At 38.1% G+C, this 19,829-nt stretch overlaps 1 protein-coding gene across 1 annotated transcript in view; it reads right to left on the bottom strand.

Annotated features, from left to right (window-relative positions):
- LOC104531283 (guanine nucleotide-binding protein subunit alpha-14) overlaps positions 1–17,467 on the bottom strand; it is a 54,452-nt gene extending 36,985 nt beyond the window's left edge. The window contains exons 1-2 of the mRNA XM_010176129.2: positions 17,359–17,467; positions 11,146–11,330 (exon numbers count right to left, since the gene is read on the bottom strand). Coding sequence (XP_010174431.2) covers positions 11,146–11,330; positions 17,359–17,467 — 294 coding nt within the window. The remainder of the gene's footprint in view (positions 1–11,145; positions 11,331–17,358) is intronic.
- Between the last annotated feature and the right edge of the window lie 2,362 nt (positions 17,468–19,829).

Raw genomic sequence — 19,829 nt, forward strand, 5'->3', positions numbered from 1 at the left:
AGTGGAGGGTGTCCCTGCTGAAGGCGGGGGGATTGGAACTAGATGATCTTTGAGGTCCCTTCCAATCCAAACCATTCTATGATTCTGTGATTCCCTGTGCTCACAGGGTTTATCCTTGAAAAATCCCTTAGTTTTTCTACTTTTCTTGACTTGGGGGAAAAGAGGAAATAACAAAGTCTTGGGAGTCTAGTCTTTCTACTAATAACTATATTTTTCTACTAGTAAAACAGAAATAGGTTTTTACCTTTCACTACTTTTCTTTTGTGACACCCCCAGTGTGTGTAGCCCTGTATAATTACATTCTTGCTTCTGCTTGACAACAGAAGTCCCTTTAAGTAGAAGCAAAACAAACAAATTAAAAAGCAAGGAGAAAAGCCTAGTATTTTGGTAAATCTCTTGACAAGTCTCTTTAAGATGAACAAATGCAAAGCTAGATATTCCTGGGTTTGCCATAAACTTAATTAACACAGGATGCATGATTTTGATTTTGTGGCTCACAGCTATGGAGGTCAGGTCTGCAAATACCAAAAGGACCTGTCAGGTATCTACTGACAAAACTCACTAAAGCTGTAGATCCCTTCTGGACATCTTTTTCACTACCTATCTTCCAGACTACCACCTCCCACACTGCTTCAAGGGCCATGCCCTCTCCCTGGCCCATCCATCACCATCCCTGTATGGTTCAGAGTCACAGAATGGTTGAGGTTGAAAGACATCTCTGGGGTTCAGCTGGAGTTAAGAAACATTTTTCTTTTTCTGACTATTCTCTCTTATTCCATTAGCCAACAGCTGCCCATCCCATCCAACTTCTCCCCAGAGACCAGCTTTAGTTTCTGGTAGTGCACATGGTTTAAATACATAACTGAAGTGCTGAAATACCTCAGACACTGGTGTGCAAATGCAAGTTTTATGTGAAATTCTGCCAGTGTAGCTGCTATCTAGCACATGGGACAGAAAACTTGCAAGATAGTCAGAGTGTTTTCACTGCAACGATATGGACAACTAAGTACTGTGAATGCTTAACAGAATGCTTATCTGTAGTCTTCCATTTACAACGTCATCACTGGCTCATGTTACTGGAGCTTCTCTCTCAGGAGAGTTCTGGCAATGCATGCAGTTCTTAGGCATCCTTTTGGAAGTGTTGGCTATGAGTCATCTGTTCATACAATCAATTCATTACACTGTATTCAACTGAACAATCCATACTATTACTTATGCTGTCTTTTCAGTTTCCTTGGACACTTACACTTAGTTTTCTGTTTAAAAGAGTACAAGTTAAACTCATGAAAAGAACTATATGCATCACATTTCAGTACACGTAAGCTAAAAAAAAAAAAAAAGTAAAAAAATGGCACCATGGTGTTTGCTAGGAAATAGACTAACACAAAAACCACTTAATTGTGGTAAATTCATTCCAAAGAATAATTTTGTTAGCAGATCATAAATCCACAAAATGTGTCACAGGCTTTAGCACTAAGGAAAGAGCAGGCCTAGCGGAGTTTTCTAGCCACTTCTCTTTCTGAAGTGGCTTTTTCATTTTCAGAATGACAGTAGATGCTGATTTAAGTGATTTTGGCTGAGTTGCTACTAATTGGTCTTTTCATCTACCATTAATTTATTTGTGTTCTTCTTCATTAAGAGATTTAATTGCAGTAACATAGAAACTTGCCAATTTTCCTTTACAAAAATACCGATTAAACTTTCCACTTTAAAAAAAATCCTCATATTTTCCACTGCAAGGGCTTAGTCCCATATTACAGTAAATATTTTCACAAAATTGTACGTCTTTGTTCTAAGAATTAAGAATTTTCAACTCTATGCAGTCACTCATTTCTTTCTTAATAAAAAGTGAAGTATGCAAAAATGACTGCAAAAGAAAACTTCATGAACTGGAAAAAGTCGTCAGCAAAAACAGTCATACACAGAGAACATGTCTTTTATAAAGCCAGTTGTGTAGAGATATCAAAAGCCTCCAGCTGTGACACACATTTTCAAATATTCTCCTCTCAAGACTGATTCAGCCTCCGGCTCCTCATGTCAAATTAAAAAAATGCAGACTTTGGTGCTGTTTTAAATATTATTTTCTTAACACTTTTGACAAATCAAACATTTTAAAATGACAATTTATTGTTACTTTATGAATGAGAGCCATCTTTTCCTTATTCTGCTGACCAAAGGTTCTGAGAGAGGAACTCTGGCTAATTTTGTTGTGACAACTACAGACATGAACTTGCCAGATCGAACTCGGGTGATGGAGCCAGAGGTGTATGCTTCCATCCTGAATCTGATGCAGCAGCAGCAAGTTCTGACAGAGAAGCCAGATGAGAAAATTTAGTCACAGCAGCATTTGTACAGTGACCTTGTTTCAGCCTCTATAGAAAAGTTTTGCCACATTTTATGTCTCTAACCCACAACACAGAGAATAACTGGACTCTGCTCCATCTTCAGCACCATTAGCAGACTTGTTTACTAAGCTTCCCTTAGTTTCAGTTGCCAATATATAATGCTTTCATAGCCACAAAGGTGGCAATGGAATTATTCAGTTGTTATGAAGGAAGGAGTTATGGGGAACAGAAAGGATATTTGGTCTGCAGAACATTAAAGTCTGGTCTGAAAAGCCAAAATATCTTAACCACGTGTATATATCCTTCTATTATTCACCTTTATATGCAATCTTTCACTTCAAAGTAGAAAACTAAGTCGCAAGTCTTCACTTATGAGCTCTACATCATTAATTATCCTTCCCATCACCACTGTCCTTCCTTTTCATTATCAGATTACTTCTTATCTACATACATTATTTATGCCAGTGAGATTTATAACATTGTAAAGTAAGAGACTTAGGCACAATGAACTCACTGCTGGCTGAAGGGCTTCCACTCAGTCATTCATAACACACTAAAATCAAGCCTGGCTACTTACATGCTGTGTGCTTGTGTACTTTTGTGTGTTATGATAAATGCTGCATAGAAATAGTAACTATAAAGTTAGAACATTTTAGAGCACAGAATCACAGTATCATAGTGGTTGGAAAACACCTTTAAGATCACTGAGTCCAACCACAAACCTAACACTACCGATTCCACCTCTAAACCATGTCCCTAAGCACTTCATCTACCCATCTTTTAAATACCACCAGGGAAGATGACTCCACCAGCTCCATGGGCAGCCTGTTCCAATGCTTGACTACCCTTCCGGTGAAGATGTTTTTCCTAATATCTATTCTAAACCTCCCCTGGCACAATTTGAGACCCCAACCCCCACCTTACTACACCCTCCTTTCAGGGAGCTGTAGAGAGCGAAAAGGTCTCCCCTCAGCCTCCTTTTCCCAAGGCTAAACAATCCCAGCTCCCTCAGCCACTCCCCGCAGGACTTGTTCTCCATGCCCTTCACCAGGTTTGTTGCCCTTCTTTGGACCTGCTCCAGCACCTCAACTTTCTTGTAGGGAGGGGCCCAAAACTGAACACAGTGCTTGAGATGCAGCCTCACCAGTGCTGAGTTGTGGTGGTTCCACCCTTTTGCTTTTCAGCAAAACAAAGCGTGCTCTATCACTCTCCCCTCCTCCAGGAAGTAGGGTAGAGAATTGGAAAGAAAAGGGAAAGGAGACTCCTGGGTTGAGATAAAAATTATTTACTAATGAAAATAAAATTATAATAACAACAGTGATAACAGAATATACAAATGAGTGATGCACCCACTGCTAAATTGCTCACCACCCGCTGAATGATGCCCGGCCTGTCCCAGCCAGCGATTCTGAAGCAGAAACAGTCCCAAAACAAAAACATTGGAAGAGCGAGAGCCCGAGCGATCCCCAAGAGAATCCCCCCATCTTCCGGTCAGCCCAGGTTAATACACTGACATGGCCTTCCAGTTCTCTCCCCTACTTCCTGGAGAGGGGATGGGAAGGGTGATAGAGCAGGCTGGGTTTGGCTGCAAACTAAAAGGGTAAAGCCAGTCCACCACAGGTAGTGAGACATGGAACAGGTTGCCCAGGGAAGTTGTGGATGACCCCTCCCTGAAAGTGTTCCAGGCCAGGTTGGATGAGGCTTTGAGCAACCTGGTGTAGTGGAAGGTGTCCCTGCTGATGGCAGGGAGGTTGGAACTAGATGATCTTTAAGGTCCCTTCCAACCCATACCATCCTATGATTCTATGGTTCTATGACATTTTCTGGAAAAAGTCTAACAAAGTATAAACTCTGAGAAGTACCTGATTTTGGTATATCTACTGGTGTACCCCTGGACAAACTTTTAACTTTTCTCACCACGAACCCAGTATCCACCAGTATTTACATTTCTTGAAAACAACGGAATTTAAAGTATGGGGGCACTTGCTAGTATTTTAAGAGAAGAATGTTCCCTCAAAAGAAGGAATTATGAACCTACCTCAAAGATCAGGAGACCTAAGTAATTAAAAATCACCGCTATCAAAAATGCAACTCAGTTTAGAGACTCAAATAAGTCAGTTGAGCTCAAACTTCCTTAAAAATCCCAGACATACAGAGTCTTTCTCCTATCCTTCAATTCTCTGCCAAAAACCTTAAATGTATATTCTTTTTAAGACACACATTTTTCCTCCTTTCTGCTCTTCTGCAGAACTGGAAAGGTTAGCTCTGTTTCTTGTAAGTTAAACCATGTCCCCTAGTGCAAAAAAACAAAAGCAAAAAGAAAATACATAGAACTTGAACGTAAGCTTTTACTGACAGAAAGGAAAAAACCCCAAAACACAAAACAAATCAAAAATCTCTTCCATATTGAACTAAAGAACACACAAAACTAAAGACAACACAAAACTCTAAATGAATTTGTGAATAAGTTAGAAGGAAAACTGTTTAGATTTCTGGTAGCTCTGAGACTTTAAAAAGTAAAAAAACACCTGAAGATTACTAACCAACAGCCAATTATTTTGAATAACAAATGAATACAGCAATTTCACTAGAAAACAGGGAAGTGGATAGTTGGACCCTGCATGCTAAGGAAAAAACCAAAAGCGTGTCAATATTACTTTTGCATCTTACGCGTCTGTCTAGAAACTATTTAGGAAGGAAGTCTAACAGCAGTCCATGATTCAGAATTTACCAAAGACGAAGAGAAAGAAACAAAAAACAACTCTAAATCTAGCCAGTCACATTTATTTAAATTCAATTGAGCAATGTAAGCAATGACATAAACAACCTATCTAGTATTGGCAGTGATAAGTAAGACAAGACAAGGGGAAATGGCTTTAAGATGAAAGAGGGCAGGTTTAGATTAGATATTAGGAAGAAGTTTTTCACTGTGAGGGTGGTCAGACACTGGAACAGGTTGCCCAGAGAAGCTGTGGATGCCCCCTCCCTGGAAGTGTTTAAGGCCAGGCTGGATGAGGCTTTGAGCAACCTGATCTAGTGGAAGGTGTCCCTGCTGATGGCAGGGGAGTTGGAACTAGATGATCTTTAAGGTCCCTTCCAATCCAAACCATTCTATGATTCATTCTATGATTCTAAATGAAATCGATTCCAGAATTCACCCTCATGCCTCAGTATGATGGCATGGTAGAGAAACTGAGAATTTTTAAAGTAAAAGGAAGACATAGTCCATGTATTTACAGGTCTGTGCAGCACTCCCAGAGGTCTCTTAATAATAATTAGCAAGTAACATTATTGTTTACAGGCACACACTTTTACTATGACATACTAGAATAAGAACTCCACCTTTCAAGGCAGTAGTATTAGGGGTCTGGAATTTTTTAAATACAATAAGGCCTTATGATGCATGTGATCATAAAAAAACAAAACAAACCCAACACAAATCAAGCAAACAAAAACTCCCCACACAGCCTCAACAAGTCTTACATATTCCAACGTCCACAAACATGCACAGAGACCCAACTGAGCACATGTACATTCCACATGTGGCAGGGAAGCTTGCCATCTAAGAAGTGGAAAATTTCCTTCCTGACTTCCATGTGGACAGCAGTTAATTCAGTATTACCATGTTTTATATTTGCTCATGTAAAGCAGCATACAACTTTAACCCTCCAAAGCGGATACTTAATCGCCTTGCTCTAGAATAAGGCCATGCTCTCACTCAAAAAATAACTTACAAACCAAAAAATAACAAGAAAAACCTATGCCCTTCCAGGGAGGAAGCAGGAGGTCTGATGTTGTGTGCCCAAGTATCTAAGCGTGTGATGCTACATGCTTATGCATGGGCAGCTAAATCACATTTTGTGACAGTGAATGCCAGTTTCTCCCACAGGTACTTTGAAAGGAGTCTCTCTTCTGTTGATTCCTTACTTTTACATCAATTGGGTTACTTGGAGAAGCTTTCTCCTTTCACTGTCATTAACCACCTAGCAGCACTAAACTCTTTGAAGCTGAGTTTCAGCTTTTTAACTTTGACATCTTTGTGGAATTCAACTGAAATCAAACAGAAGGTGTAAAAACAGATACAATTAGCCTGGTCACTTAAGTCTAATTTCCTTGGAAAATCAAATTGAAACTGCTTAGGAGTGCCTAGACCCAGACTTCGTGCATTGGCCCATAATTAAACATGTTTGTTATGAAGAAGGATGCAATATGTTTTTGAATGTTTTTAATTAGTATCTCTACAAAATAAACTGCTATAAATACATCTATACTGTCTACAGATTCTAGCCCTTTATCAACAGCATTAATGCTAGCACAATTAAAAACAGTTACCAAAGTACTGCATCTTTAAAGTTAAATTTGATTGCAATAAAAAAGTACTTTTAAAAGAATGAAGTAATGTTAATACCATCAGATTACTCTTAGAATAAAGTACCTGCTATAAGTGATGGCTTCTCTGTTAAGGTTTAAAAAAATGAAAAGAAAGAACTGCATCATGTAATTCTCCACATCTTCAAATGCAAACATGCAATTAAATCAATAATTACTCTTCACTGTGCTTTCCATTTGTCTCAGCTCTATAGCTTCCTTCAGTAATTCTAAATCTCATCTTACTCTACTTATCTTTTTGCATTCCCCTTTTCTCACGTAAGTTAATTATGTCCCATAAAATTAATTTGTCATTGTAGTACTTCTGTTCAGAAAAAAATACTAGTTTTGCTGACACTCATTCATACTGGGACAACTTTGTAAGACAGAAGGACACTAGATCACTACTTTCAGAAGCAATAAATGTTTTGGAGATGCAATGTGATGACTCCTTTCTGAAATGCATTTTTACACAGTATTTGTTTTTTCTCCTTAGGAAAAAAGGTAATTGTTCATGCTGCTACAAAGATCTGTTGTTAATTGCAAACACATGCACTGTCAGCATACCGATGTATTTTAAAAAAACAAATCAACCCGCAACAACAGGACTGAATTCCTATTCTATTATCCCCATCCTGAACAGCTATATAAAAAGGTCTTCCCAGTGGTCTAAGTGCATAGTTTTTGGGTTTGGTTTTTTTTTTTCAAATGCAAGTAAGTTGAAATTTCTAACATTGCCTGAAGTGGAGAAGGAAAAGAGAGTGATCTTCCTGTGATACAGGATACATGTTAGTTTGGAAGATGAAGGAAAAGTGGTGAACTAGTATTTTAAAATCTGCTTTGCATCTCTAGTTCAGATAGGCTTAAACAACTTGTTTCTTCTGCACATTTGTAATACAGCAAAAACTAACATAATCCAGCAAGATGTGACTGGCCAGCACAGTCAAGCAACCAAGAAATATTTTTAAATCTTTTAAGACTGACGTATACTCAAAAGTGGAATGCTGCACTTTCCTTACCTCCAACATCACCTGATTTCTTCCTCCTGTTTGAAATTTCCTTTTCCTACACTTTGGCTTTAAAAAAATTTAGACAGTGAAAAAGAGCTTTCAGTACTTCTCAGCTATGAGCTGATTTTTTTATTTCTCTGTGTCTCACGTGTACATTCCTTCTTTCATTTATTATCTTAATATTTACATTAACTCAATCACAATTTCTCAAAGAAGCCAAGAGACAGGTTGCCATTAACTTTCATCTTGCTTTTTGACAGGTCTCCATTACCATATGGAAAAAAGAAGCGTTTATAAAAGTAGTTGACTCAAGCCCTCACACAAAAAGACTATCCCCAGAGACTGTAAATCCCATTGTACTGTAACTGGCTACTTACACTGGCTACAACACTCAATTTAACAATTTCCATCCTATGACACTGAAAAAAGTGACATATAGGTAATAAATATTACTTTTTCCACCCCATTCCCCAACTAGTTCACCTCAAGTAGCAAATTTTATACAGCGGTTAAAACAGGAAAAAAAGAAGGAAAAAAATAATTAAACAACCCATTGCAAAACTGTGGACTTTAGTTAAGACTAAAATAATTCCTTGAATTATTAGGTTCTTAAACATCTACGGAATTTATGCTTTAAATATACTCAAAACATGCTATGATACCTTCCAACTTCAAATTGAGGATGAGACAAAGTATCCCAAAGAACACAGCACCTGAAATTAGGATAAAAATTGCCTGCTCAGTTAAACTTAAAGGTCAAGCATGACTACATAGGTAAGTACTTCATCCAAGCAACTTCAAACCAATACAAAACAAAAATCCCTTCCTATTTCAATGCAGCATCTATAGGAAGTCAGACCATTTACTTAAATACTTGCAGTTGACAACAGCGATAAGAAACCTCTTTAAACACCTTCTATAAAACTTGCTTTTATTTACAAACATTAAGAAGATTTAGAGGCCTTTTTGGACATTCTGTCCATATATGAGTTACAGATTTTCACACACATCACACTTACAGGGAATCACAGAATCACAGAATGGTAGGGGTTGGAATGGACTTCTGCAGGTCATCTAGTCCAACCCCCCTGCCAAAGCAGGTTCACTCAGAGCAAGTTGCACAGGACCGCACCTAGGCAGGTTTTGAACATCTCCAAAGATGGAGACTCCATGACCTCCCTGGGCAGCCTGTTCCAGTGCTCTGTCACCCTCAGAGTAAAGAAGTTTTTTCTCATGTTTAAGTGGATCCTCCTGTGTTCCAGCTTGTGCCCACTGCCCCTTGTCCTATCACTGGCCACCACTGAAAAGAGTCTGTCCCCATCCTCTTGACAGCTACCCTTTAGATACTTATAAGTCTTCTCTTTTCTAGGCTAAAAAGAGACACTCAGCGCAGAACCATCTGCTCTCTGTTACAAAAACATTAAATGAAGATATTAATCAGCCAGAGAATTCCAGGGCCCACAGAGGAGAAAACCTGACCTGGTCAAAGCACAAACTGAATACAAAACAAACAAACAAAAACAAATAAATTGGTCAGAGGGAAACATTTTTTTCAGGGAAAACAAGGCATGCCATGGAGTGGATGAACATACTGAAATGTGGAGGAGTAAGCTGGACAACTTCTGTACCGTCACTAGACACACCTTTGCAGTGCAATTATGACAGCAGAATCACAATTCCTCTGTTTATCACTGTTGTTAATTGTTTTTCACTATAGGCTCAAGAACCTTTAATGAAAGGCAATTACAAGATTTATAGTAATTTGCATTATATTCATCACCTAAATGAAAGACTAAAATGCAGTTTTCTCCTAAAAAGTGTCTGGAGTTACATGCGGTTATTTTCTCTACGTGTAAGCAAAACTGACTTTGCTTTCTAAATGCCATGGAAGCTGAATTTGCCAAATTGTGTTCTTATCACTTAGCACTTTTTTACCTTTATTAAAGAAGAACAAGATCAAATTCTGCATCTCTCCAACAACTGTAAAATAGCATTATAATCCTCTGAATCTGGGCAGCACAGCTATCATCAAGTACATAATTTAGCCAGAATAGGGTGTTATGGGAACATAGCCAGCTCAGTTCTCAGAGACCAGAATAAGAAAAACTTTGCTGTTTATTAAGTCTTCATATTTTGTTCTTAATAGGAAGAAAAGGCAGAAAAAAATCCCCTAAAACTCAGTAAGAGGCAGTGCAAATGTACTGCTTCAAATAGATTCTGGTTATAATAAGTTTTCTTCAGAATATATACATCTGAATTAGGATTTAGTATATTCATATTCACACTGCTGTTTCTGTAACTGCCACCTTCTTAAGGATCTAAAGGCACTTTACAAACAACTTATTAACCTCCAGAATATTTTTCTTATGGAAAAAGGAATTATCTTAATACCTCAGCTCTCTGAAGTCCAAAATTTGTTTTTGCTGACACCATCTGTTCTTTTGTCACAAAAAATAGAAGAATTTTAATTTCCTGTCCTTTATTTTAAACAACATTTTCTATCCCTCTTCTCTATAACCCCAAGGAGAATAAATAGCACAAACCCAATTCAATAATAAAGAATCTGATCATAATTTTGTTTTTTGTATTGTTCATATGCAATTGGCTATCAACTGTATTTTCATTGTACAGTACTTCAGCTAATAAACCCACAAATTATTCCTGCCTTGATACTTTCTTCACAGTCTTCCCTATCTTACACTAAAATTCAGCCAACTGGAAATTCTTTCTTAATTTAAATAAATATCACCCAATAATTTGCTTACATATTCCTCACGATACTTTAGCAACTGATGCAACAAATAGATGCAAAGGATACAACTGATTTAACTGAAGCATATTTTTTGTGTAGTTCTATCATCATAAGCACTGAAACAAAAAAATGTTTATATAACATACGTCAAAACTAAAAAACAGTTGGAGAAGACATTCTACATATTCAAATTATTTAGAATACATAAAGGATGTTACCAAATCCATAAAAGGGCTCTAAGTGGTATGTTTCAAAGCATACTAGCATCAAGCAGATCTGATGTTTTCCTCAATAGACCCAAAATTCCTTGTTCTGCATGCAGCTCTATTGACAAACCAGGCAGTCTCTGTTTGCATATTCTTGTCATGCACAATCTAACTCTACAACTGAGATTCCAAAAAAAAATTTTTTTTTTTTTTTTGGTACTTATTACCAGCTTGCAACTTTGAAAATTCTCCCGTCCTAGCCAGCTGCATTGCATCCCCACTCACCCTGCCCCTCTTTCCACTATGAACTCCGTGTTCTGTAGAATAGGACACTGGGGCACCAAACTCCCCACAAGACATATGAATTTTTAAGGTTCTGCCTGTGGAAGATTATGACTCAAATAATTTGTACAGAAACTGAAATTTCATGGGCTGAAACTAGAATTTTCTTTCTACTGGCTTACCTCATTCTCTTTGGATGTGTACTGTATCTTGAGAGTATCCATGGCTCTAATCATGGCTTGCATGGCAGTAAATATGTTTTGGAAAACCAGTTTTGTGAAGCCTTTCCTGTCTTCTTCTGAGTAACCTGTTCCATGAATAATCCTCATTTGTTTAATGAATGTACTCTTGCCACTTTCTCCTGTGCCTGGGAAAGAGGAGAGAGACAAAAAGTATTTATATTTGCAAATATTGGCAATTGAGAATATTTGTAAATACACATACAAGGAGTTACACCTCTGAGCATGCATAAGTGTCATCATTAGCTATAGTACCATTTCTGAATTTTCCATTCTCCATAATCTTTATTGTTTTAGTCAAAATATTTGCATTGCTGGGTTTGTGGGGGAAGAGGGTGGTAAAAGATAAATATGTATCTTTTCATAATACATCCTGCAATGTTTAATCTCAGCATCCTGTAGGTAGAAGTCAGATTACAAAACAAGCAAGGTATGTGAGTACAAAAGAAAGAAATTTTGTACGTGTAAGGATCAAATTCCTCAACACTGAGAACTTTGCACAAAGTTTATGCATCATTTACAGTTTACAAATAAAGCCTGCACTCAGCCTGAACTTGGGGAATAATTTTATCATTAGGCCACATTACTTAGTTTCACTTTTCTACTGATTCTCATATAAATACTGATTGAAAACATGTTAACTAAAATAATGAAAAATGCATTCATTACTGTCAGCTACTTTGGGAATTATTTTATTCTATTTTTAAAAACCCTAACAAACAGATATTAAAAGGCATATATGAACTTACATCATGCATATAACATTTTGCATGTGCATACTGCTTTAAGCCCATTTATAGGACATAATAATGTATTTCCTAACATTTTTCAAGATGTAAGCCTTGTTCCTCTGTTGTTTCCTACTAGCCTTACAACAAGAGAAGAGTAAAAAGAAGGGCCACAATATATGACGCTTCATTCACAAAACCCTCCCTGCCTCTTAAAAGTTAGGACTTAGAAGTTCATTAGCTGAGTGCTACCTATTTGGTAGCCCTACTGTATCTCTCAAGTACTTGGTCAGGTCTCTTCTTAAAGCCACAGAAACTTTTTTCACCCTCAACACATTTTAGTAAGGAGTTTCAGAGCTTTATCACCCATGACACGTCATTTGTTCTGAGCCTGGATCCACCAGCTTAATTTCTGTTTCTTGTATTCAATAAATCTACCCGCCTGTCTCTCCACACACTCTTGATCTTACACACCTCTATCATATTATATTGGGATTGCATGGCAAGGTTTTGGTAAGCAGGAGAGCTGCAGAGGTGGCTTCTGTGAGAAGATGCCAGAAGCTTCCCCCACATAAGACAGAGCCAGTTTCACCAGCTCCAAGAGGGACATCTGCCGCTGGCCAAAGCTGAGCCCATCAGCAATGTTGGTATTGCCTCTGTGATAACATATTTAAGAAAGGGTAAGAAAAGCTGTGCAACAGCTGTGTGAGAAAGGAATGAGAAAATGTGAGAGAAACAGCCCTGCAGACACCAAGGTCAGTGAAGGAGGAGAGGATGAGGCGCTCCAGGCATATTTCTTCTGTACTTCAGAGCAGAGATTCCCCTGTAGCCCATGGAGAAAATAATGGCTGAGCAGGTTGTCATCCTGCAGCTCATGGAGGGCCACAGTGGAGCAGATATCCACACTGCAGCACATGGAGGACCCCATGTCGGAGCAGGTACATATGCCCTGAGGGAAGCTTCAGCTCATGGAGAGCCCATGCAGATTCAGGCTCCCAGCGAGACCTGTGGCCTGTGGGGGACCCACGCTGGAGCAGTCTGTTCCTGAAGGACTTGCACACCAAGAAAGGGACCCATGCTTGAGCAGTCTCTTCCTGAAGGACTTGCACACCATGGAAGGGACCCATGCTGGAGCAGTTTTTGAACTGCAGCCCATGGAAAGGACTGCTGTTGGAGAAGTTTGCAAAGGACTATTCTGTGAGAGGGATCCCAGGCTGAAGCAAGGGAAGACTGTGAGTAGGGAGGAGCAACAGAGATAAAGTGTTATGATCTGACCACAACCCCAAACCCTGTGCCCCTGTGCTGCTCAAGGGGAGGAAGTAGAAAAGTCAGGAGTGAAGCTCAGCCTGGGAAGAAGGAAGGGGTAGAGGGAAGGTGTTTAAAGATTTGTTCTTATTTCTGTTATTAATTGGCAATAAATTAATTAATTTCCCTAAGCCAAGTCTCATTTGCCCATGATGGTAATGGGTAAGTGATCTCCCTGTCCTTATCTTGACCCATTAATTTTTTCATCATACTTTCTCCTCTGTCCTGTTGAAAAGAGGGGAGTGATAGAGCAGGTACCTGGAGGTCAGCCAAGGTCAACCCACCACACATATTCACCTTCAGCCATACTTTTTCAAGGTTGAAGAGTCCTAACCAAGTCAGTTCAGTTCTCAGGTGGAAGATACTCCATTGTTGCTTGGTCATCCCTTTGACCCTCGTTGAAGCCTTCTCAGTTCTGTCTACCTCTGAGATATACCTAGCACACCAAAACTTCAAATATTAAGGTGCTGCCAAAACTTAGATTTATGAAGTGGCATCATTGTGTTATCTGTACTGTAAGTAATAAAAAAGTGAGGCAGTGCCTGTGTTGTATAGTTGTTATCTATCTGCATTACTTTATATTGGTCTACAATTAACTTTACATGCCATTTCACTGCCTATACTTGTGATATTCTTCTGCAATTTTCAGTCATGCTTACAAACTTTACTGAGCAGAAAATTTTCTCTTTTAATTGCTCAACCTCTCTCCCACCATATCTTTCAATTTATTTATATTTCCAGTATTCAGCGTCCGTGTGATGTGACTGAACAAATTCATTGCTGTTCCACAGATCTTTTATATGAGAGGGTCATAGATAGCTTTTTCTTGTTCTTCCCCAACTGAAAAATGGTTCAGGACCAAAAATACCTGTTATACTTTCTTCTTAAAACCTTCACTTTAATTTTTCAGAGTTTAACAATGAACTCCATTGTAGTTGAGCTATAGGATTTGCTTCACTTCTCCACTAAGAATTTACTGCTGATTTTATACTTAGTACCATTGGGTGTCAAAAATGTATCAGTGCAAAGAGGAAAAAATTCCTCTGAACATTACATCTTCAGATATAACAAAGCAGAAAAATACTCTGAGCACCCATCTCATCATACTGTATTCTCAGTACCGCAGCAGACCATAGCATCACTTTAATGAAAGACCATGCAATGACAGATCTCCAACCATTAACAGTAATAGCAAGTAAAACCCAGGTAACCTAGGAAAGTGTAATAAGTTATATATTACTCATATACCATAGCCATTTTTCTGAAACATTTATTACTATCATCAGTTCTTACTCTATGACCTTCTTTCCTATTTTTCATAATCCATTGTGGACTTCCTTTCAGAGCTGTAGCTGTCCCTTATTCAAAGCCATGTTGTTTCAACAGTTCTTCTCTAGGACATTGCTAGCAACTCTCCAGGTAACAGGACCTCTCCAGATAACAGCACTCATCAGAAGAAGAATGAAGCAACTTTTTAATCAAGCAATAAGAAATATCTAATATTTTTGTCTGTAAAAAAAAAGATTAATATAGTGGTTCTTTCAACAAATGTTCAGGATTTCTTTAATTTTTGGTATTGTATTGGTTTTCTTGAGAGAGATGGAGCACTGAGATATGCTGAATACATGCAAAACAAATTCCTGGAGGAATGCTGATGTTACATTATATACCACAGCCATCAGAAAGGCAGTCCTGGCATGACAGCTTTAAGAAGTCAACATAAATACAATTCTAATGCAATTCAGTTCAAAAACAAAACAAAACAAAACTAAACCCCAACACCAACTTATTTCACTGCCAGTGTAACTCTCATATTTGGGAGGAAAGCAGTGTGATTAATCCAAGTTGAATTGCTGGCCTAAATTTTTATATAACTCAGAACAAACAGTCCTATCACATTACAGCAGTGCCTTCTACTAATGTTTGAGTTAAAAAAAACCCAAACCATTGTGCAGCTGTTAATGTCACTATTAGGGATATGTAACAATGCTGTGAAATTAAGTTTAAAAAAATCTAATTTCAGCTTTTAAAGAAAATGCTTTTTTCCAAGCCCCACAAACACCAAAGGCAGATGGAGCCAGGTTTGAAGAGATCATCATCTGTAAACCAAGACAGAGTTCCCTGCATGTATACAATTTAATTTTTAAAGAAATTTAAGATTAATGTTTTATTATTATCTGATTTGATCTAATCTGTATCAACCTACAGTAAACAAAAATTGCCTATTCAAGTGATTTATAAAGTGTTATTAAATACACTGTTAATAAACAGAGCCATCCTGCTTTACCCCTTGACCTCTGATAATCCTGAACACAAGTTGATTAAAAGCTTTGTGCTCCCTACCCTGACTTTAACGAGAGTGCACAATCTTCCTTCTGTATTCTTCCTTCTAGCAACCCCTTACTTGCCTTGCTGTGCATCTTGTCATAAACACAGAATACAGGGTCTCTTTGCAAATCCAACAATATATGTTCCTTGTTTCTCCACTCCCACAAGCTAGCTAAAAAATCTTCAGGTCTCATTAGCTTAAAATGAAACAAGACTTTTGAAGCACATCTTGACAAAGCATCATTTTAAAGGATGTTAAAAAGTGGCTGGACTTTCAAAAAGAGTTTGAATATGGAGTAGTCATGCCAAGATGCATACTTGTGAGATATGAAGCTAAAGATAACTGCATTTCAGGATGCAACTGCATATACAATCAGATTTGGATTATCTTTTAAATTAAAACAGTTGGAAAATAAATAGAGACACATAAATTGGAAATTGTGTTTTAAGACTTCAGGTGGTGTTCCCTAAGAAAGTGGAATACAGTTTTTACATTAGGAATAATAAAAATGGTAATAGGGTAACTAAAAGCAGGTAGTAAAGAAAGGGTAGACAATAGAACAATAAAATATTGAGGTATTATATACCTTTGAGGTATATTATATACCTTGGAGGCATATAATCTCATTTTAATGTCATCCATTCTAGAAGCATTAGAGAATGGGGGGCTTTAAAATGTGGTTCTATACCTCCAAGGCGTTGGAATTCTGTTATTACAAGCAAGTTTTAAAAGGTTGTTTGTGTAAAAAAAAACCAAACTAAACCAAAAAAAACCCCAAACTCAAAAAACCCAGGCAAAGTGTATTTTATTCCTCAGGGACATTTGTGGTAAAGCACTTGCCAGAATGCATTTAGTGCATTTATCTTCAGGAAATGATCATTACTGACAAAACACAGAAGACATATTCTACTGACTAGGTCAAGAGACAGAATATTCTTAAAAGATGAGATACAAATACATTAGTTAATGTCACATATTCATCCTCCTTCCAGTCATTTTTAGTATTCATATTTTTTCCTCTGCTTCCAGCTACTGACTGCCACATGGCTAAGTCTTACCTATCCAAATCCACTTTCTCAATGAAAAGAAATTTTGGAATTTTGAGTTAATTCAAAGAATAAAACATTTTATCTGTTTTGGCCATTGTCTCTTTTGTCCTTAACTCCTTCTTTGCCTGTCAGCTTTATTTTCCAAGTCTAAGATCTGAATTCTTTATAGAGGAAGCAAGTTATTAAAAACAATCAAACAAACAAACAAAAAGACAGTACCCCCAACAACACAACTCTACGCTTTCATTCTCCTAAGGACTTTGTGTGTGCAACTTAATTACATCAATGAGCAGACTATGAATACAGACACAACAAAACTAGAGGGCTTTGGACAGGGCAAAGCTAACTAACTAGTTTTACTAATCCTACCACTATTAAGAACAACAGAACAGAGGCTTTGGTAGATGAGACAAAGCCTACTGTAAATCCTGGATCCACACTTGAGCAGTTCAAATGACTGAGATCTGGGTTGTTCTTCACCATTATCAGCCCTCAGATGGCAACGATACCTTGATCTACAGTATAGACCTGCCCATGCACTTACTTCCACTTGCCATACCTGAATAGACATAGGTCAGCTAGTAAGCAAATACATTTCATCTGTTGCTGCACGACAACAGGTTTCACCCTTGTTCAGGCAGCTGTGTCTCACTCAAGAGCTGTGGTGCTGGTAAGGGCCAAGTCACTTGACGTCTGCATGAGCAAGCCCCCTGGTCCCAGCAGAAGCCAGAGAAGCTCATATTACCTTCCCAAATGTCCCTGTTGTCAAGCTTGATAAACATGATGAAGTCAATACGCCACAAGTAGAACAAAAAGGTAAGGTACGGGGTCATAAAAGTAAGGTTCATTGTCATCTTTAGACCAGAATCCAGTATTAAACCTCTTCTCCAGTTATTAGTAGCCATTGGAAAAGGCTCCCTGACAGAATCACGTTTATAGCTATAGCTGACCTATCAGCTCTGCAAAACTCAGTAGCCTCAAGCCTCTCCTCTCAAGCCTCTATGACAGGCCACATTCCTGCCTCTGTTTAGAGAAAAATATGGGCAGAAATAATTATGAGAATAAAGATACCAACATTTAGTAATTAAATTAGGAGATTTAGTGCTTGCATTAAAAACTAAACTATATTTGAACAGGATCTGCAACATTTTGTATTGCAATTGTTAGGCTTGTCCAACTGACAGAAGGAAACATCTCTGTAACTGTAGGATTAACAGTTTGATACAGAACTAAATGGTGCTAGTGCATAAATGTGGACATAACAAAAATGGCTTTCAAGTAAATAAACTTGACTTACTGAAAATGTATAAGGTTAGAGCACCAAAAACGTTTTTAAAACAACAGAGGCAGAATTAGATTCTTTTAATTTAAAGGAGGAGACCTGAAGCAGGAGAAAGGACATTTTTCAGGTTTATCAGAAAGGAAAACCCTTGGAGTTCTTCAACAGTCTTGGAGGATTACTCTGCCCATTCTGTTAACTACTTTCATGGAGGTAACATATTAAATGCTGAAACTGGCTTCACAATGTAATGCACATAGTTACATGAAAACAAAGCCACAACCATTTCCACTACCATGCAGCAGGGACAAGACAGTATTTTTAATGACCTAGGGAAAAGCCAAAGCAGATTTCATCTCTACGATTCATACACAGTTAGTTCTTGTTTTCCAATAGGAATGTAACTCAAAAATAAAATGTGTTTTCACTTCTGTTGTCCATTTACCAATGAGCATTCCTGGTATCTTTGCCAGACAATATTTTTAAGTATTATCTGTCACTTTTTACTAACCAACAATACAAAAAAACCCGCCTCTCCCATTATACATTTAGTATAAAGAAACAAATTTGTCAGAGGAAGGTGGGGACCAACCACAAAAACAACCCCCCAAAACACGGCAGCCATTTCAGATACTCCATTCATATTGTGTAGGACTCAGAAAAATTTTCCACATCTGTTACCAGGGAAACAGCTCTCATTCATTCTTAAATCCCACATGCTACAAGCACATTCTGGCGGCTTTTCTCCTGCTGATGACAGGGAATTTGACTAAGAATAATAAGAGTTTTGCAATTTCCAAAGTTGAATTAGCAGAGAGAGAGGCTCCAAACATATTTTAATAATCACCATCAAAAGCTCTGTAGAGGAAGAAAACGATATACTTTTTTAAAAAATTATTTGTTAGTACATGTGGGCTAGTGCTACACATGTAGCTGAATGTCTGCTTCTGCATTGGCACCACTTATTTGACACCTACATAACTCACTAATTCAATGTTATTTCTGCTAGCAAGTATAAAGGTGGAAATGTCAATGTATCTGCAAAGCCATTAAATTACAGGATTCTTAGAAAACAAAAAAAAGTTTAAATACATACAATTTTAGTGAGGAACAATTATATAAAGCAAAAGTTTCATAGCTCATTCTGGTCTTTTGTGCTATAAAAGTGTAGGATAAAGTTAGTTTTCACTCCACTATTCTAAGTCATTCCAAACATCTTGAAGGAAAGCATCAGAGCAAAATCAGCTCTGGAACCAAAACCTACAATCTCTGGGCAAATCCTCCAAGGTTTTGCACATGGGATATGAGGCTTTGTAAAAACAGACAAAAGCTACTGCCCCCTGCAGAAAAAGTGTCTGCTATTGTTTAAAATATTAATACTAAACATATTATTAAAGTAACTTTATTAAAAAAATAGAAAAGGAGATCACAAACGATGAAGGCATCCGTGTGCATGTTCGCACGTGTGCGTGTGTGTATCCTATAAAGCTGACAGTAGCAGGTGGGCAGGCTTTTAACAGGAAACAACTTTTCAGGAACTCAATGATTCTGTGATTACTTCCTCTCTTGTACTGGGGAGCCCAGAACTGGACTCAGCACTCCAGCTGTGGCCTCATCAGTGCTGAGGGGAGGGGAAAGCTCACCTCCCTGAAGCTGCTGGCAGCACTCCTCCTAACGCAGCCAGGGTACAGTTAGCCCTTGTTGCTGCAATGGTGCATTGCTGGCTCGTGTTCAACTTGCTGTTCACCTGGACCCCCAAGTTCTTTCTGCAAAGCTGCTTTCAAGCCAGTCAGCCCACAGTAAGTGGTGCCTGGGGTTGCTTCTCCCCAGGTGCAGGACTTTGCACTTCCCTTTGTTTAACAGCATGAGGTTCCCATCAGCCCATTTCTCCAGCCTGTTGAAGTCCTGGAGGTATGGAAGGAACACGACCTTCTGGT

Source organism: Antrostomus carolinensis, unplaced genomic scaffold (genome assembly GCF_000700745.2).
Source record: "Antrostomus carolinensis isolate BGI_N321 unplaced genomic scaffold, ASM70074v2 scaffold549, whole genome shotgun sequence".
NCBI lineage: Eukaryota > Metazoa > Chordata > Aves > Caprimulgiformes > Caprimulgidae > Antrostomus > Antrostomus carolinensis.